This window comes from Lupinus angustifolius, chromosome LG19 (genome assembly GCF_001865875.1).
Source record: "Lupinus angustifolius cultivar Tanjil chromosome LG19, LupAngTanjil_v1.0, whole genome shotgun sequence".
In the NCBI taxonomy this organism is placed as follows: Eukaryota; Viridiplantae; Streptophyta; class Magnoliopsida; order Fabales; family Fabaceae; genus Lupinus; species Lupinus angustifolius.
This window is the reverse complement of record NC_032027.1, coordinates 5819884-5837564: the sequence shown is the minus strand read 5'-3', so window position 1 is coordinate 5837564 and position 17681 is coordinate 5819884. Positions and strand designations below refer to the sequence as shown.

The 17681-nt window shown below is 32.6% G+C and overlaps 1 protein-coding gene across 1 annotated transcript; it reads right to left on the bottom strand.

Moving 5' to 3' along the window:
* LOC109333656 (zinc finger A20 and AN1 domain-containing stress-associated protein 4-like) lies at positions 15777–16602 on the bottom strand. Its single transcript, XM_019569188.1, has one exon. It carries the CDS (start codon positions 16467–16469, stop codon positions 15942–15944), a length of 528 nt encoding a protein of 175 aa, XP_019424733.1. The 5' UTR covers positions 16470–16602; the 3' UTR covers positions 15777–15941.

Here is a 17681-nt window from a genome sequence, read left to right as displayed (position 1 = left end):
AGAGTTAGCATATTTTGCATGTAAGGTTTCATTTTCAATTTTAAGCATATCAATGAAACTTTGCAATTCACAAATTTTCTTTTCAAGATCTAAGATTAACCTTTTTCCATTCATATACTTTTTAGCTAACGTTTTTAGATCTTCATGCATTTCAACATAAGCATCATAAAGTATGTCATACGTGGGAAATATATCAGAATTGGAAATAGAATCGGATGAGCGTAACTCACTAGGATCATCTCACTCACTCACTTTCTAAGAATTCAGGTTTTAAGCCATTAGACATAGTTTGCTTAATTCTTCATCTTCTGAGATGCTTATTGATGAATTGTCCTCTTCGGGTGTGTTCCAAATGATGTATGCCTTCTTAGCTTTGATGTCCCGAGATTTTTTCTTGTTGTCATGTTCAATCTTCTTGAGAGAGGTAGGACATGTGTACCTCATGTGGCTTACTTTTCTACTCTTATGGCAAGTTGTTTTGTCTTTGTGATACTTGTTCATTTTGATTGAACCTTCTTCATCTTCCTTATGAAGCTTCTTGAGTCATCCATTCTTTCTTAAGTACTTTCTGAATTTGTTAATGAGGAGGGACATTGCTTCATCACTTGTGTCGGAATCAGACTCATCATCGTCATATGTCTCCTTTTGACTTTTTGAATATAATTTTTTCATTAAGTGTCAAACGTCTTAATTCTATCTCGTGTTCTTGAAGTTTTCCAAATAGTGTTGTGAGCGTCATTTGGTCCAAGTCTTTTGACTCTATGATGGAAGTCACCTTTGGTTGCCATTTCTTGTCCAAACATTTCAATACTTTAGCTGTTAGTTCATGTTTGGAAAATGATTCATCTAATGCAATGAGATGATTAATAATGTGAGTAAATCATTTTTGAAAATCCGAAATAGACTCATGTGGAAACATGCGAAACAATTCATACTCATGTATCAATGTATTTAATCTAGACTGTTTGACCTCACTAGTGCCTTCGTGGGTTACTTGTAAAGTGTTCCACATATCATTGGCACTATCGCACTGAGAAATCCTAATGAACTCATCATATGAGAGTGCGGAGGTTATAATATTTTTCGCTTTCAAATCAAGCTGCACTATTCTCTTTTCCTCGTTGGTCAAGAGACTTCTAGGATTTTCTTTGGTTTCTCCGTCTACCATGTATAGTGGAACGAAAGGACCATATTCTACAGAATCCCAAATATATGTATCAATGGCCTCAATAAAGATCCTCATTCGGATTTTTCAGTAGGCGTATCCCTCGCTACTGAAAACCGGAGGGCGGTCGATTGATGCGTCATCATTGCTAAAATGATTAGAAGAGCCCATGGTAAAAGTACCTAGGATCAAAGATCTAAGCGACTAAGCTAGCATGATCATACTAGCTCCGATACAACTTGTTGGATCCCACGGGGCTCTGTAACTCACCTATTGGGGGTGAATAAGTGATACGGTACACTATTATTGTTGCTCGATAAACAAACAGATTTCACAAATTTATACATTGTTTAATCAATTAAACACAAGTATAATCGATTAATTCATTGTGCAAATAATCGATTAACTAAACACCTTAATCGATTGTTTATTTCTTGTTCTATGAAAATAGTATTCTTTGATCTCCTAAGATTACCAAGATTCAACTAAATTTATATGCACTTCTTTTCAATGATTAAGAACAGTAAATACACAATACATAATATGCAATTAACACATAATGATATGCATGTCAAGTTAAGTAAATCAAGTAATACGGAAATGTAAAAAGATAAGGGATAAGAAGAATGAGACAAGATTTTTTATCCTGGTTTGTTTGTGGTCCACTGCAAACTACATCAAGGCCTCCCTTTCTAATCTTGGGAGATTTTTGTTCACTATGGAATCTTTATGTACTCTTACAAACAAGTTTCCAATACAAGACCCAAGATGCTACTTTCTTGGAACCTATGAAATTGACAATCTTGGTTTGACCTCTCTATCTCACCTACTAAGATCTCCTATCATTTCGCAATTAGGCCCCAACCTAGGTATCGCTCAAAACCAAGACCTCTTGCTTCTCGTGAAGACGTCTATCTAACAATAGCTAGGATTTTTCAAACACCTATTCTCTATCAATAGTGATACCAATCACACCAAGACAATATGTAATTGCCTTGTTTATAAATCTTTCAAGTTATATGTGCACCTAAATGTGCAGATTTATCACTCTTCTAGAATCTAAAAACCCTTAAACAAATCTCACAACTACAATACATAAAACGTGAGATGCACGATTTTTTTTTAAAAAGATTTAACAATTAAACTCTATGGGTATCTCTCTAAAGATTCACCATTTTCTCTTTTTCAAAAGAACACTTTGAAAATCGCTTTAAAGATATGAAAGTGAAAGAGCTTAAGATTTTCAGAACAATTTATAATCTGTTTTTTGTATATGTGCTCTAACTCTATGAATCAATGTTCATGTATATTATGAAGCAATATGAAATACTTGGGTTGATCTACCATTCTGTTTTCAACTACAATTGATTGATTATCCCTTAAACTTAATCGATTAACGGGTTCTTGAAAATACCAGAAAACAGAAACATCAACAAACCTTAATCGATTAAACCCATACTTAATCGATTAACGTGTTCCCAAGAATTCAATGCTTAATCGATTAACAAACTCTTAATCGATTAATGGTTTTACAAAAAGATATTTCAATGATATATGAACATCCTACATGATTTGTAAAAGTAAGATGCATGACTTTGAATAATGTATGATTTAAAACTCTTTTTAAATGCATCCAAAAACATAAGATCATGTATGTATGCATGTACATGTATGTATGCATGTAAGTCTCATTTTAGTTGTGATTGATTTTAGCTTGTGAGAATTTCATTGGGTTTCATCCTAGTCTAGACTCTTACTAAGCAAACATCTTAAGACCTAATAAAGATATAAAATACTTGGCATCTAGATCTTCATGAATGTTTTGCCTTGTATGAACTTGACTCTTGACTATATTGTTGACTTTGTTGTTTCTTGATTTGCTCATCCCTTCAAGCTTGTCCTTTGATCATTAATCTTTATTGTCGATCCTTGTCTTTATCAAACTCTTTCTTTCATCAATCTTTGTCTTCATCAAAATCTATGTGATACATGCTTGTATACATAGTCTATTCATTCATGCATGCTTGCATCTTCACTAATTGTCAATACTAGAGACAACGTGAAGAATGGTTGGACTATTCGAATTCCATTAATTAATTAGGTGATCAAAATATTTAATTTTTTTAAATAAAATTAATAGCAAGAGACAATATTGGTCGTAGATTGATTTTCTACATTAAGTAGAAAGTTAGAGACAATGCGAGTCATGATCAAACTATTAAAGTTTAAGTGGTTGGTTCAAGTGGTACATGCTTGATTCCCCTTAAGCAAGAACCCGGTTCGAGTCTTGTGAATGGAAAAAATGCCCGTTGGGAGAGTTAGCCCCACTTACCTGTGGATGTGCCCGACTTGGACAGGATTGCCTCCAGTGCGAGGATACTTGTGGGAAACAAAAAAAAACTATTAAAATTTGAAAAGTTAATTAAGTTATTAAAATATTTAATTTCTGATAAATTGAATTAATAGGGAAAATATAACATTGGTGATAGACAGACTTCTTTCATTAGGGGATGTTATAGATAATGCAAGTCACGACTAGACTATTAAAACTCTATAAATTAATTAGGTGATTAAAATATTTGATTTTTGTTAATGGAATTAATAGGGAAAGACGACATTGATTGTAGAACGACTTCCTTCTTTAAGCAGAAAGTTAAAGACAGTGTTAGTCATGACTAGACTATTAAAATTTCATAAATTAATTGGCGATTACAGTATTTACTTTTTGTTAAATGAAATTAATTGCAAGATACAACATTGATCATAGATCGACTTCTTACATTGAATAGGAAGTTAGAGATGACATGACTAATTAATGGATTATTAAAATTTTCATAAACCAATTAATTATGTTATTAAAATATTTAATTTTGATAAATGTAATTAACATAAAAAATACAACATTGATCATAAATCAGCTTCTTTCGTTGAGCATTGTGTTAAAGACAACGCAAGTTTTGATCATACTATTAAAACTCCATAAATTAAATTATGTGATTAAAATATTTGTTTTTTATTAAATAAATCATATTCAATAAAATTATGTTTAAATATTACTATTAAATTATTTATTTATTTACAATTTTATATAATTATACTAATATCTTATTTAAATATAGAAAAAGTATTTTTAGTCAACCTTAAACTACCTTTGTCGTAGCTATTTCATTATCTTCATTACAGACTTCGTCAATGGGTACAACTCCTTGAAATTATGTTTGGCAGAGTCCATTTAATAATTATGATTACGTTCATTTTTAAAGGGATTATTTGCAACAAGCTTAATAAACTTTAGCTTGAAAGAGAGTACCAGAATATATAAAGGTATTATAGAATATGTTAAATTATATTATATAAAATATCTAGATCATACATAGATATAGATATAATATCTCATATTATTATGATTATAATTTAGATTTTTTAGAGTACATCTTAAAATATATAGGATTCACATTAATTTATGTTATCATTTAGGATTTGATTCCCTATTTAATTAGAATTCTAATATTAATATAAATAGAGGTTAATACTACATTTTTCGTATCATAACATCATCACATCATTGTTCACAATATTAACAATGTATATCTATACACTTTTTTGGACTGCAATGAAGCAAAATATTAAAGTATAGTCTTTCTTTAATAAAATTAACTCGGTTAAACTGTAATTTTTATTATCCAAAGATATTAAACCTATTCTTCAATTAAAAAAGGTGAACAAGAGTTGTTTGCGAACTCGATTAGTTATAGGATCGACTGAGTTGTCTATTCCTCATCATTGGTTAGTATAAATGAGTCTGGATCCTCTCTAGTATTGAAAATAATCCTTATCTCCACACTCATCCTCATCCTCATCCTTATCCCCATTCTCATCGTGATCCTAATCCTAATTTTAATCCTATTCCGAATGCTAATTCTAATCCTAATCCTAATCCTCACACTCATCCTCATCCTCATCCTCATCCTCATGCTCATCCTCATCCTCATGCTCATCCTCATCCTTATCCCAACACTCATCCTCATCCTCATACTTTTACCAGAACTCATCCTCATCCCCATACTCTTCCTCATCCTTATCCCCACACTCATCCTCATCCTCATCCTCATCCTTATCCCCATTCTCTTCCTCATTTTTATCCCCATGCTCATCGTGATCCTAATCCTCATCCTCATCCTCATCCTCATCCTCATCCTCATGCTCATCCTAATCCTAATCCTAATCCTCATCTTCATCCTAATGCTAATCTCCATCCTCATCCTCATCCACATCCTCATCCTCATCCTCATCCTCATCCTCATCCTCATCCTCATCCTCATCCCCTTCCTCATCCATATCCTCATCCTCATCCTCATCTTGATGCAAATCCTCATCCTAATCCTAATCCTTACCATAAACCTAATCATAATCCTCATCCTCATCCTCATCTTCATCCTCATCCTCCTCCTCATCCTCGTCCTCATCCCCATCCTCATCCTACCCTCATCCTCAAGCTCATCCTCATCCTCCTCCTCATCCTGATCCTGATCCTCATCCTCATCCTCATCCTCATCCTCTTCCTCATCCTCATCCTCATCCTCATCCTCTTCCTCATCCTCATCCTCATCCTCATCCTCTTCCTCATCCTCATCCTCATCCTCATCCTCTTCCTCATCCTCATCCTCATCCTCATCCTCTTCCTCATCCTCATCCTCATCCTCATCCTCTTCCTCATCCTCATCCTCATCCTCATCCTCTTCCTCATCCTCATCCTCATCCTCATCCTCTTCCTCATCCTCATCCTCATCCTCATCCTCTTCCTCATCCTCATCCTCATCCTCATCCTCATCCATATCCTCATCCTCATCCTCATCCTAATGCAAATCCTCATCCTAATCCTAATCCTTACCATAACCCTAATCATAATCCTCATCCTCATCCTCATCCTCATCCTCATCTTCAGCCTCATCATTATCCTCATCCTCGTCCTCATCCCCATCCTCATCCTACCCTCATCCAAATCCTAATCCTAAACCTAATCTTCATGCTCATGCTCATGCTCCTCCTCATCCTCATCCTCAATCTCATCCATATCCTCATCATCATCCTTATCCTCCTTCTAATCCTCAACGTCATCCTCATCCTCAAGCTCATCCTCATCCTCGTCCTCGTCCTCGTAGTCATCCTTATCCTCACCCTGATCCTTATTCTAATGCATATCCTAATCCTAATGTTAATAATCATCCTCATCCCATCCTCATCCTCATGATCATGCTCATCCTTATCCTCATCCTAATCGAAATTCTAATCGTAATCCTTACCCTCATTCTCATGCTCATCCTCATCCTCAACCAAATCCTCATCCTCATCCATATCCTAATCCTAACCCTAATCCTTAACCTACTCCTAATCATAGTACTATTGCTAATACTAATCCCAATCATAGGCCTAATCGTAATCCTAATCCTAATCCCAATCATAAGCCAAATCCTAATCCTAATCCTAATCCTCATCCTCATGCTCATGCTCATGTTCATCCTCATGCTCATGCTCTCCTAATTCTAATCCTCATCCACATCCTCATTCTTATCCTCATCCTCCACCGCATCCTAATGCAATTCCTCATCCTAATCCTAATCCTAAACCTAATCGTAAACCTAATCCTAATCCTAACCCTAATCGTAAACCTAATCCTAATCCTAATCCCAATCATAATGCTAATCCTAATCCTAATCTTAATCCTAATCCCAATCATAATTCTAATCCTAATCCTCATCCTCATCCTCATCCTCATCCTCATCCTCAACCTCATCCTCATCATCATCCTAATCCTAATCCTAATCATATTCATCATTCTCCTCCTAATCCTCGTCCTCATCCTTATCCTCATCATCATCCTGATCCTCATCCTCATTCTCATCCTCTTCCTCATCCTTCTCCTCATCCTCAACCTCATTCTCATCCTCATTCACATCCTCATCCTCATCCACATCCTCATCCTAATCCTAATCCTAATCATATTCATCCTTCTCCTCCTAATCCTCATCCTCATCCTTATGCTCATCATCATCCTGATCCTCATCCTCATTCTCATTCTCATCCTCTTCCTCATCCTTCTCCTCATCCTCAACCTCATCGTAATGCAAATCCTAATCCTAATCAACATCCTAATCCTAATCATCATCCTCATCGTCATCGTCATCCTAATGGAAATTATAATCCTAATCCAAATCCTAATGCACATTCTCATCGTCATCCTCATCCTCATCCTTATTCTAATCCTGATCCTCGTCGTCATCCTGAACCATACCCTCATCCTCGACCTTGACCATATCCTCATCCTCATCCTCTTCCTCATCCTCATCCTCATTCTCATCCTCATCCTCATCATCATCCTTATCCTAATGCAAATTATAATCCTAATCCAAATCCTAATCCTCACTCTCATCGTCATCGTCATCCTCATCCTTATTCTAATCCTCATCCTCGTCGTCATGCTCAACCATACCCTCATCCTCATCCTCATCCTCATCCTAACCTTAATCCTATTCCTAATCATCATCCTAACCGTAATCATAATCCTTGTCCTCAACCTCATCCTCATCCTCATGCTAATGCTCATGCTCATCCTCATCCTAATCCTCATCCTAATGCAAATACTATTCCTATTCCTAATCCTAAACCTAATCCTAATCCTAATCCTAATGCTAATCCTAATCCTAATCCTAATCCTAATCCTAATCCTAATCCTAATCCTAATCCTAATCCTAATCCTAAACTTAATCCTAATCGTAATCCTAATCCTAATCCTAATCCTAATGCTCATGCTCATCCTCATCTTAATCCTAACCCTATTCCTAATCCTAATGGTAATCCTAATCCTAATCCTATTCGTCATTCTAGTCTTAATCCTCATCCGCATCCTTATCCTCATCCTTATCATCATCCTCATCCTGATCCCCCCCCTCATCCCTATCCACATCGTCATTCTCATCCTAATCCTAACCCTAATCTCAATCCTAATTCTAATCCTAATCCTTATATTGTTCATCATCCTCATCCTCATCCTCACCCTCAACCTCATCCTAATCCTCATCCTCATCCTCATCCTCATCCTCATCCTCATCCTCATCCTCATCCTCATCCTCATCCACTTCAACATCCTCATCCTCATCCTCATCCTCATCGTCATCCTCATTCTCATCCACACCCTCATCCTCATCCTCCACCTCATCCTAATTCTCTTGGGAATTCAAATCCTAATCCTAATCATAATCCTAATCATAATCATAATCCTAATGCTAATAATAATCCTCAACCTCATCCTCATCCTCATCCTCCACCTCATCCTAATTCTCTTGGGAATTCAAATCCTAATCCTAATCATAATCCTAATCATAATCATAATCCTAATGCTAATAATAATCCTCAACCTCATCCTCATCCTAATCCTCATCCTCATCCTCATCCTCATCCTCATCCTCATCCTCATCATCCTCCTCATCCTCAACCACATCCTCATCCTCATCCTCATCCTCATCCTCATCCTCATCCTCATTCTAATCCTAACCATAATCCTAATCCACATCCACATGTTCATCCTAATGCAAATCCTATTCCAAATCCTAATCCAAGTCCTCATTCTCATCTTCATCCTCATCGTCAACCTCTTCCTCATGCTCATCATCAGTCTCATCCTCATCTTCATGCTCATCCTCATGCTAACCCTAATCCTTATCCTAGCCGTAATCCAAATCCTCATCCTCATCCTCATCCTCATCCTTATTCTAATCCTAACCATAATCCTAATACTAATCCACATCTTCATCCTAATGCAAATACTATTCCTAATCCTAAACGAAGTCCTCATTCTCATCCTCATCCTCATCCTCATGCTCGTCATCAGGCTCATCCTCATCCTCATCCTAACCCTAATCCTATTCCTAGCCCTAATCCTCATCCTCATCCTCATCCTCAACTTCATCCTCATCACGATTGTGATTTTAAAGTGAAAATAAATTATATTTCAATTAAAAAGATTAAAATATTTGTAAATCCTTTCCTCATTTCCAATTCCTTCCCTTCTATAAAACCCTTTGCAAGTATGGAAGGGTAAAAGAACTATCATTGTTAACACTGAATTCACTACTATTTTAATTTAGTTAGGATAAAAAACAAATAAAAATGATATTTGAAAGAGTCACTTTTTGGAGTGGGTTGTTAAGATAAATGGAAGACGAAAGGATAGAGAGGGTAGAAGAACCATCACTTTGGAGATAAATTGAAGAAAAGTGAGTTAAAGAACATTTAATATAACTATTGATTTTTTGGAAGAAGAAAGTTTTAATCTTTCACCCAAAAAATTGTTTCTCCAACAATCACGGTAAACATGATTAGAAGAAGAAAGTAGGGAGAACATGTTGGACAAAGAATTGAACCAACTCGACATTCATTCAAAATTTGGATCATTATTTAGCTCGATAAACTTGTTCATGAACCAAATGAGCCAAACTTAAGCTGAAAATTGAGATCGTTAAATAAAAGAGTCGAACTTAAACTAAATATAGTTCAACTCGTTAGGTTCATGATGTGGCTCGATATATGTATTAATAAACCATTATTTATGTTTATTGTTAGTGTTATTATATATAAACTTATTTATATATAACCTTGTGTAGTATTTTTAAAAGTAATTAATTATTTCAGTTGTCTAAATGAATTTATTCGAGCTGAATCGAACAGTTCGTGAACTCTAACTGTACCGAACTCAAGCTAAAAACCATATCTCGTATCAAACTCGAACCGAGTTTCAAGTTACGCAAATCTTTATCGAGCTGAACTGAGCCGACTCTGGATCAACTCAGTTACGCTCGTTTCCAACCCCAATTGAGGGCTAGAGATATGAGTTGCATAATGAAAAGGGATTTAGAAATTTTTTTTAATTAAGTTATTAAAATATTTAATTTCTGATAAATTGAATTAATAGGGAAAATATAACATTGGTGATAGACAGACTTCTTTCATTAGGGGATGTTATAGATAATGCAAGTCACGACTAGACTATTAAAACTCCATAAATTAATTAGGTGATTAAAATATTTGATTTTTGTTAATGGAATTAATAGGGAAAGACGACATTGATTGTAGAACGACTTCCTTCTTTAAGCAGAAAGTTAAAGACAGTGTTAGTCATGACTAGACTATTAAAATTTCATAAATTAATTGGCGATTACAGTATTTACTTTTTGTTAAATGAAATTAATTGCAAGATACAACATTGATCATAGATCGACTTCTTACATTGAATAGGAAGTTAGAGATGACATGACTAATTAATGGATTATTAAAATTTTCATAAACCAATTAATTATGTTATTAAAATATTTAATTTTGATAAATGTAATTAACATAAAAAATACAACATTGATCATAAATCAGCTTCTTTCGTTGAGCATTGTGTTAAAGACAACGCAAGTTTTGATCATACTATTAAAACTCCATAAATTAAATTATGTGATTAAAATATATTTTTTTATTAAATAAATCATATTCAATAAAATTATGTTTAAATATTACTATTAAATTATTTATTTATTTACAATTTTATATAATTATACTAATATCTTATTTAAATATAGAAAAAGTATTTTTAGTCAACCTTAAACTACCTTTGTCGTAGCTATTTCATTATCTTCATTACAGACTTCGTCAATGGGTACAACTCCTTGAAATTATGTTTGGCAGAGTCCATTTAATAATTATGATTACGTTCATTTTTAAAGGGATTATTTGCAACAAGCTTAATAAACTTTAGCTTGAAAGAGAGTACCAGAATATATAAAGGTATTATAGAATATGTTAAATTATATTATATAAAATATCTAGATCATACATAGATATAGATATAATATCTCATATTATTATGATTATAATTTAGATTTTTTAGAGTACATCTTAAAATATATAGGATTCACATTAATTTATGTTATCATTTAGGATTTGATTCCCTATTTAATTAGAATTCTAATATTAATATAAATAGAGGTTAATACTACATTTTTCGTATCATAACATCATCACATCATTGTTCACAATATTAACAATGTATATCTATACACTTTTTTGGACTGCAATGAAGCAAAATATTAAAGTATAGTCTTTCTTTAATAAAATTAACTCGGTTAAACTGTAATTTTTATTATCCAAAGATATTAAACCTATTCTTCAATTAAAAAAGGTGAACAAGAGTTGTTTGCGAACTCGATTAGTTATAGGATCGACTGAGTTGTCTATTCCTCATCATTGGTTAGTATAAATGAGTCTGGATCCTCTCTAGTATTGAAAATGCTAGTATCTTCCAATATCGTGACATATAGCAAGACAAAAAATCAACGATTGTGATTTTAAAGTGAAAATAAATTATATTTCAATTAAAAAGATTAAAATATTTGTAAATCCTTTCCTCATTTCCAATTCCTTCCCTTCTATAAAACCCTTTGCAAGTATGGAAGGGTAAAAGAACTATCATTGTTAACACTGAATTCACTACTATTTTAATTTAGTTAGGATAAAAAACAAATAAAAATGATATTTGAAAGAGTCACTTTTTGGAGTGGGTTGTTAAGATAAATGGAAGACGAAAGGATAGAGAGGGTAGAAGAACCATCACTTTGGAGATAAATTGAAGAAAAGTGAGTTAAAGAACATTTAATATAACTATTGATTTTTTGGAAGAAGAAAGTTTTAATCTTTCACCCAAAAAATTGTTTCTCCAACAATCACGGTAAACATGATTAGAAGAAGAAAGTAGGGAGAACATGTTGGACAAAGAATTGAACCAACTCGACATTCATTCAAAATTTGGATCATTATTTAGCTCGATAAACTTGTTCATGAACCAAATGAGCCAAACTTAAGCTGAAAATTGAGATCGTTAAATAAAAGAGTCGAACTTAAACTAAATATAGTTCAACTCGTTAGGTTCATGATGTGGCTCGATATATGTATTAATAAACCATTATTTATGTTTATTGTTAGTGTTATTATATATAAACTTATTTATATATAACCTTGTGTAGTATTTTTAAAAGTAATTAATTATTTCAGTTGTCTAAATGAATTTATTCGAGCTGAATCGAACAGTTCGTGAACTCTAACTGTACCGAACTCAAGCTAAAAACCATATCTCGTATCAAACTCGAACCGAGTTTCAAGTTACGCAAATCTTTATCGAGCTGAACTGAGCCGACTCTGGATCAACTCAGTTACGCTCGTTTCCAACCCCAATTGAGGGCTAGAGATATGAGTTGCATAATGAAAAGGGATTTAGAAATTTTTTTTAATTAAGTTATTAAAATATTTAATTTCTGATAAATTGAATTAATAGGGAAAATATAACATTGGTGATAGACAGACTTCTTTCATTAGGGGATGTTATAGATAATGCAAGTCACGACTAGACTATTAAAACTCCATAAATTAATTAGGTGATTAAAATATTTGATTTTTGTTAATGGAATTAATAGGGAAAGACGACATTGATTGTAGAACGACTTCCTTCTTTAAGCAGAAAGTTAAAGACAGTGTTAGTCATGACTAGACTATTAAAATTTCATAAATTAATTGGCGATTACAGTATTTACTTTTTGTTAAATGAAATTAATTGCAAGATACAACATTGATCATAGATCGACTTCTTACATTGAATAGGAAGTTAGAGATGACATGACTAATTAATGGATTATTAAAATTTTCATAAACCAATTAATTATGTTATTAAAATATTTAATTTTGATAAATGTAATTAACATAAAAAATACAACATTGATCATAAATCAGCTTCTTTCGTTGAGCATTGTGTTAAAGACAACGCAAGTTTTGATCATACTATTAAAACTCCATAAATTAAATTATGTGATTAAAATATATTTTTTTATTAAATAAATCATATTCAATAAAATTATGTTTAAATATTACTATTAAATTATTTATTTATTTACAATTTTATATAATTATACTAATATCTTATTTAAATATAGAAAAAGTATTTTTAGTCAACCTTAAACTACCTTTGTCGTAGCTATTTCATTATCTTCATTACAGACTTCGTCAATGGGTACAACTCCTTGAAATTATGTTTGGCAGAGTCCATTTAATAATTATGATTACGTTCATTTTTAAAGGGATTATTTGCAACAAGCTTAATAAACTTTAGCTTGAAAGAGAGTACCAGAATATATAAAGGTATTATAGAATATGTTAAATTATATTATATAAAATATCTAGATCATACATAAATATAGATATAATATATCATATTATTATGATTATAATTTAGATTTTTTAGAGTACATCTTAAAATATATAGGATTCACATTAATTTATGTTATCATTTAGGATTTGATTCCCTATTTAATTAGAATTCTAATATTAATATAAATAGAGGTTAATACTACATTTTTCGTATCATAACATCATCACATCATTGTTCACAATATTAACAATGTATTTCTATACACTTTTTTGGACTACAATGAAGCAAAATATTAAAGTATAGTCTTTCTTTAATAAAATTAACTCGGTTAAAGTGTAATTTTTATTATCCAAAGTTATTAAACCTATTCTTCATGAACTAAATGAGCCAAACTTAAGCTGAAAATGGAGATCGTTAAATAAAAGAGTCGAACTTAAACTAAATATAGTTCAACTCGTTAGGTTCATGATGTGACTCGATATATGTATTAATAAACCATTATTTATGTTTATTGTTAGTGTTATTATATATAAATAAGGTTATATTTATATATATAACCTTGTGTAGTATTTTTAAAAGTAATTAATTATTTCAGTTGTCTAAATGAATTTATTCGAGCTGAATCGAACAGTTCGTAAACTCTAACCGTACCGAACTCAAGCTAAAAACCATATCTCGTATCAAACTCGAACCGAGTTTCAAGTTGCGCAAATATTTTTTATCGAGCTGAACTGAGCCGACTCTGGATCAACTTGGTTACGCTCGTTTCCAACCCCAATGGAGGGCTAGAGATATGAGTTGCATAATGAAAAGAGATTTAGAAAAAAAAATTAATTGAATTTAATTTATTTTCACTTTAAAATCATAACTATTGATTTATTTGTCTTCTAATATGTCACGATCTCAAAAGCTATTAACCTCTCCAATAATGGAGATGATCCTGACTCACCTATTCAATATATGTTAATCCTTTAACCATGTTAATAGCCTAAAAAATTACTAAAGGATATCCTCATTATTAAGTATGGGCTTGTGGTAGGGGTGAGCAAGATCCGTCTCGACCTGTAGACTTGTCTCTACACGATGACATAGGGATGAGTTTGACTCGTCCATATAAATAAAAAAGGACAAACCTGATTAAAATGGACAGGGTTCGGGTCTATGTTCGGATCACCCGATTCGTCCCTTATAGTAATATATCAAGAATAGTTGAATAAGTACCTATCAATACTAACTATGTTCAACCCACATAACTCAAATACATACAAGCCCACACAATATATCCACATCATTTATCATATTATCCTTATTGTATACCTTTTTTCATTGTTTAAATTATTTTTCAGTTAATAACTAGTTATTGTGTTCATTTTTGTGTGAACTTTTGAGTATTGGCATGTTGTCGTCATTTCAGTTCTCATGTGTTTTTTTATCATTTACATGAATAATTCAGCTTATGTTAACACATGACAGTTTAAATTGTTCTGAAATTTTCAATGTCTTCTATAATTTCCGGTCATGTGATTGTGATAGTTTTTATTTTGAATGATGCAATTTATGGTTTATAGTTTATATACTGATGCATGTGAGATGCAGATTTTAGTTTAGTTGAGTTTATATAGAGATTGTGATAATTTTGATTGTGCATGCTTTAAGATTTGAGGAAAAAATATACGTTTATCTTTTTGTCATTTTGACCCGTCTTATTTTGGACTCGTCCCTCAGGCATCCCAATTATGAACAAATTCAGGTTCAAAAATTGATTCGATTAATGTTTAGGGATGGGTGAGACATGCTTAACCCATCCCAAGTCACCCTTGGGATGAGTAGAAATAGGTTTAAAGGGAGCCGAATCAAACCTGTCATACATAAGTCAACAAAATTGTTGAATTAGTAATCAGCTAAGGAGAATGTCGTCACTCACATTGATGATCCAATACAACTCAAAGTTTAAACCCCTATCCCCTTCTCCCTTTTATTTATATAAGACTTCTAAGTTCTATGAGCGAAAAATCCAAATCCATCGCAATTTTCTTTGTTACGAAATCTATCACAATTACCTTTCAACAAAAGCACAATAATTTTGCGACTTCAGCACAACAAACACGAACTTAAGTGTTTCACAAACCCATAATTCGTGAGAACGTGACATGTTCCATGATCCTAATCAGTTAGGACATTAATTTAATATCTATTAAGTAATAATATAAAAATTTATATACAAATTTGAGAACCTGACATTCAACCGGTTAACTTCATGTCACACAAATGACTTATTCAAAAGAAAATCAAATTTTCGTTTATACAAAGCAAAAGATGTTATTGTGAAAATAAAAGATAAATGACATGATGTGGTGGTTACGACATTAAACATCAACATCAAAAGAAAATCCAATTTTCATTTATACAAAGCAAAGCCACATAAATATGACTTATTCAAATTTCACTTCTCGAATGCCAAGTCATAACATAAATTTTATACATGTCGAACATCATCACGTTGGACGGTTCAGATCAAACGAAAGAAACAAACGGCGGAGATTAAATCTTGTCGAGCTTCTCAGCTTTGATAACAGGATTCGCACGCGCTATTTCCTCTCGCCCCATCGCCTTGAAATCAAACCCACACGCGTGCTTCTCTGGATACCTGTGGGCCCCACAAAAGGTAACCCCACACTTGCACTTGAACCCGGTGAGACCCACGCGCTTTCTGCACGTCGCACAACGGTTCGATTGAACCGGAACAACAACCGGTCCGGTCGAACCGGATAGTACGGACGCGGAAACTGAATCGGATGGTTCGATCTTCGGGGAATTCAATACCTGCGATTGAGGAATGGAATCGACGGTTACCAGGAGAGATTCAACGGTGGTGGTTGTGGCGGCGGAGGAGGATAGAGCGGATTGGATAGTGGATTTGGTTTTGGCTTGTTCTTGTTCGTTGGATTGAATTTGTCGGAAGCATTTGGAGCAGAGATTCATGGTGGCTGGGCTACCGAAGAAACCGCAGTTATTGGCACAGAGTCTGTGACCTTCTGGTGCTTGTTGGCAACGGTGCTCTTCCGCCATGTTCGAATCTTCGCTACAAGGTAAAGAAAAAAGAACACTAAATCTTAAACCTGTTTGGAATCAGAGAAAAATAATTCCAAGGAATAATAGAAAAGTTGAAGTTGTTTAGAAGCGAGAAGGGAATAAATAGCATATATAAATAAATAGAAAACTATGCGGATTAGGAAAAAAAAAAAGTGAATTTACTTTCTTCAACGAGTGTTGAGAAACGTGAAAGATTATATATTTATGTTTTTGTAAGAAAAAAGAAAAAGAAATTGTACCGTGTTGATAATGATAAAAGGGAATGAGTGGTGACGAGGAAGAGATAAGAATGAGAGAAGGGAATCTTAACAGGGATGAGGAAGAAACGGCGAAATGGGAGAAATGAATATCTTGTTAAATATGAATATCACGTTCTTTTATATAATTTTTTGTGCATATGATTTTGGTTCTACATATTCAAAGAATATGTGATTAATGACGGACATTAGTTCAACTGGTACCTATTTGATTCCCCTTAAGTAAGAATCCGGTTTCAAATCTTGTAGATGAAAAAGTATCCGTTGGAAAAAATATTCGTTAGAAAAAATGTCCGTATAGTCAGTGTTACCAAAAATAATTATAAAATTTAAAATAATTAATTTGACCAATATTAAATATTTTTTTATGACTGGTTTGAATTTTCCAGTTTTTATGAAGACAAAAATGGCGGACACAGAAAATTTAGTAAAGTATTTACTCTAATCTCAAATAAAGTATTTTTAATTATTAATTAATATAAAAATGTGCACTCATTATTATTAAATTGAAATCGGGAGTAAGTTACACTAATATTAGTTGTATATATACAATATATTTAGTAGTCATATATAAGATATAAATGTAATATTTTAAACAATATTTTTTATTATTTTTTGATTCATTATGAAAAATACATTAACAATTTAAGGAGATATTATTTAAATAATTCTTAAATTATTTTGAATAAATGAAAAAAATATTAACTCTTATACTATTTAGATTTAAATTTTTATTTATAATATATTATATTTTGTTTAACTAAATTATATTATCATCATAGTTATACTTATTATTAAGGGATATATTTCTCTAATGTATCTATAAATATTTTGTGTAGAGATTTAAAATGAAGTGATGAATTATATAATTTCAGATACAATGTACTTGATCATAGTTTACTCTTAAAAAGTTAAAACTAGCATGAGAGAG

Excerpts from the sequence above, each read along its gene's own strand:
- LOC109333656 (XM_019569188.1), bottom strand. The coding sequence starts at position 16,469 with ATGGCGGAAGAGCACCGTTGCCAACAAGCACCAGAAGGTCACAGACTC.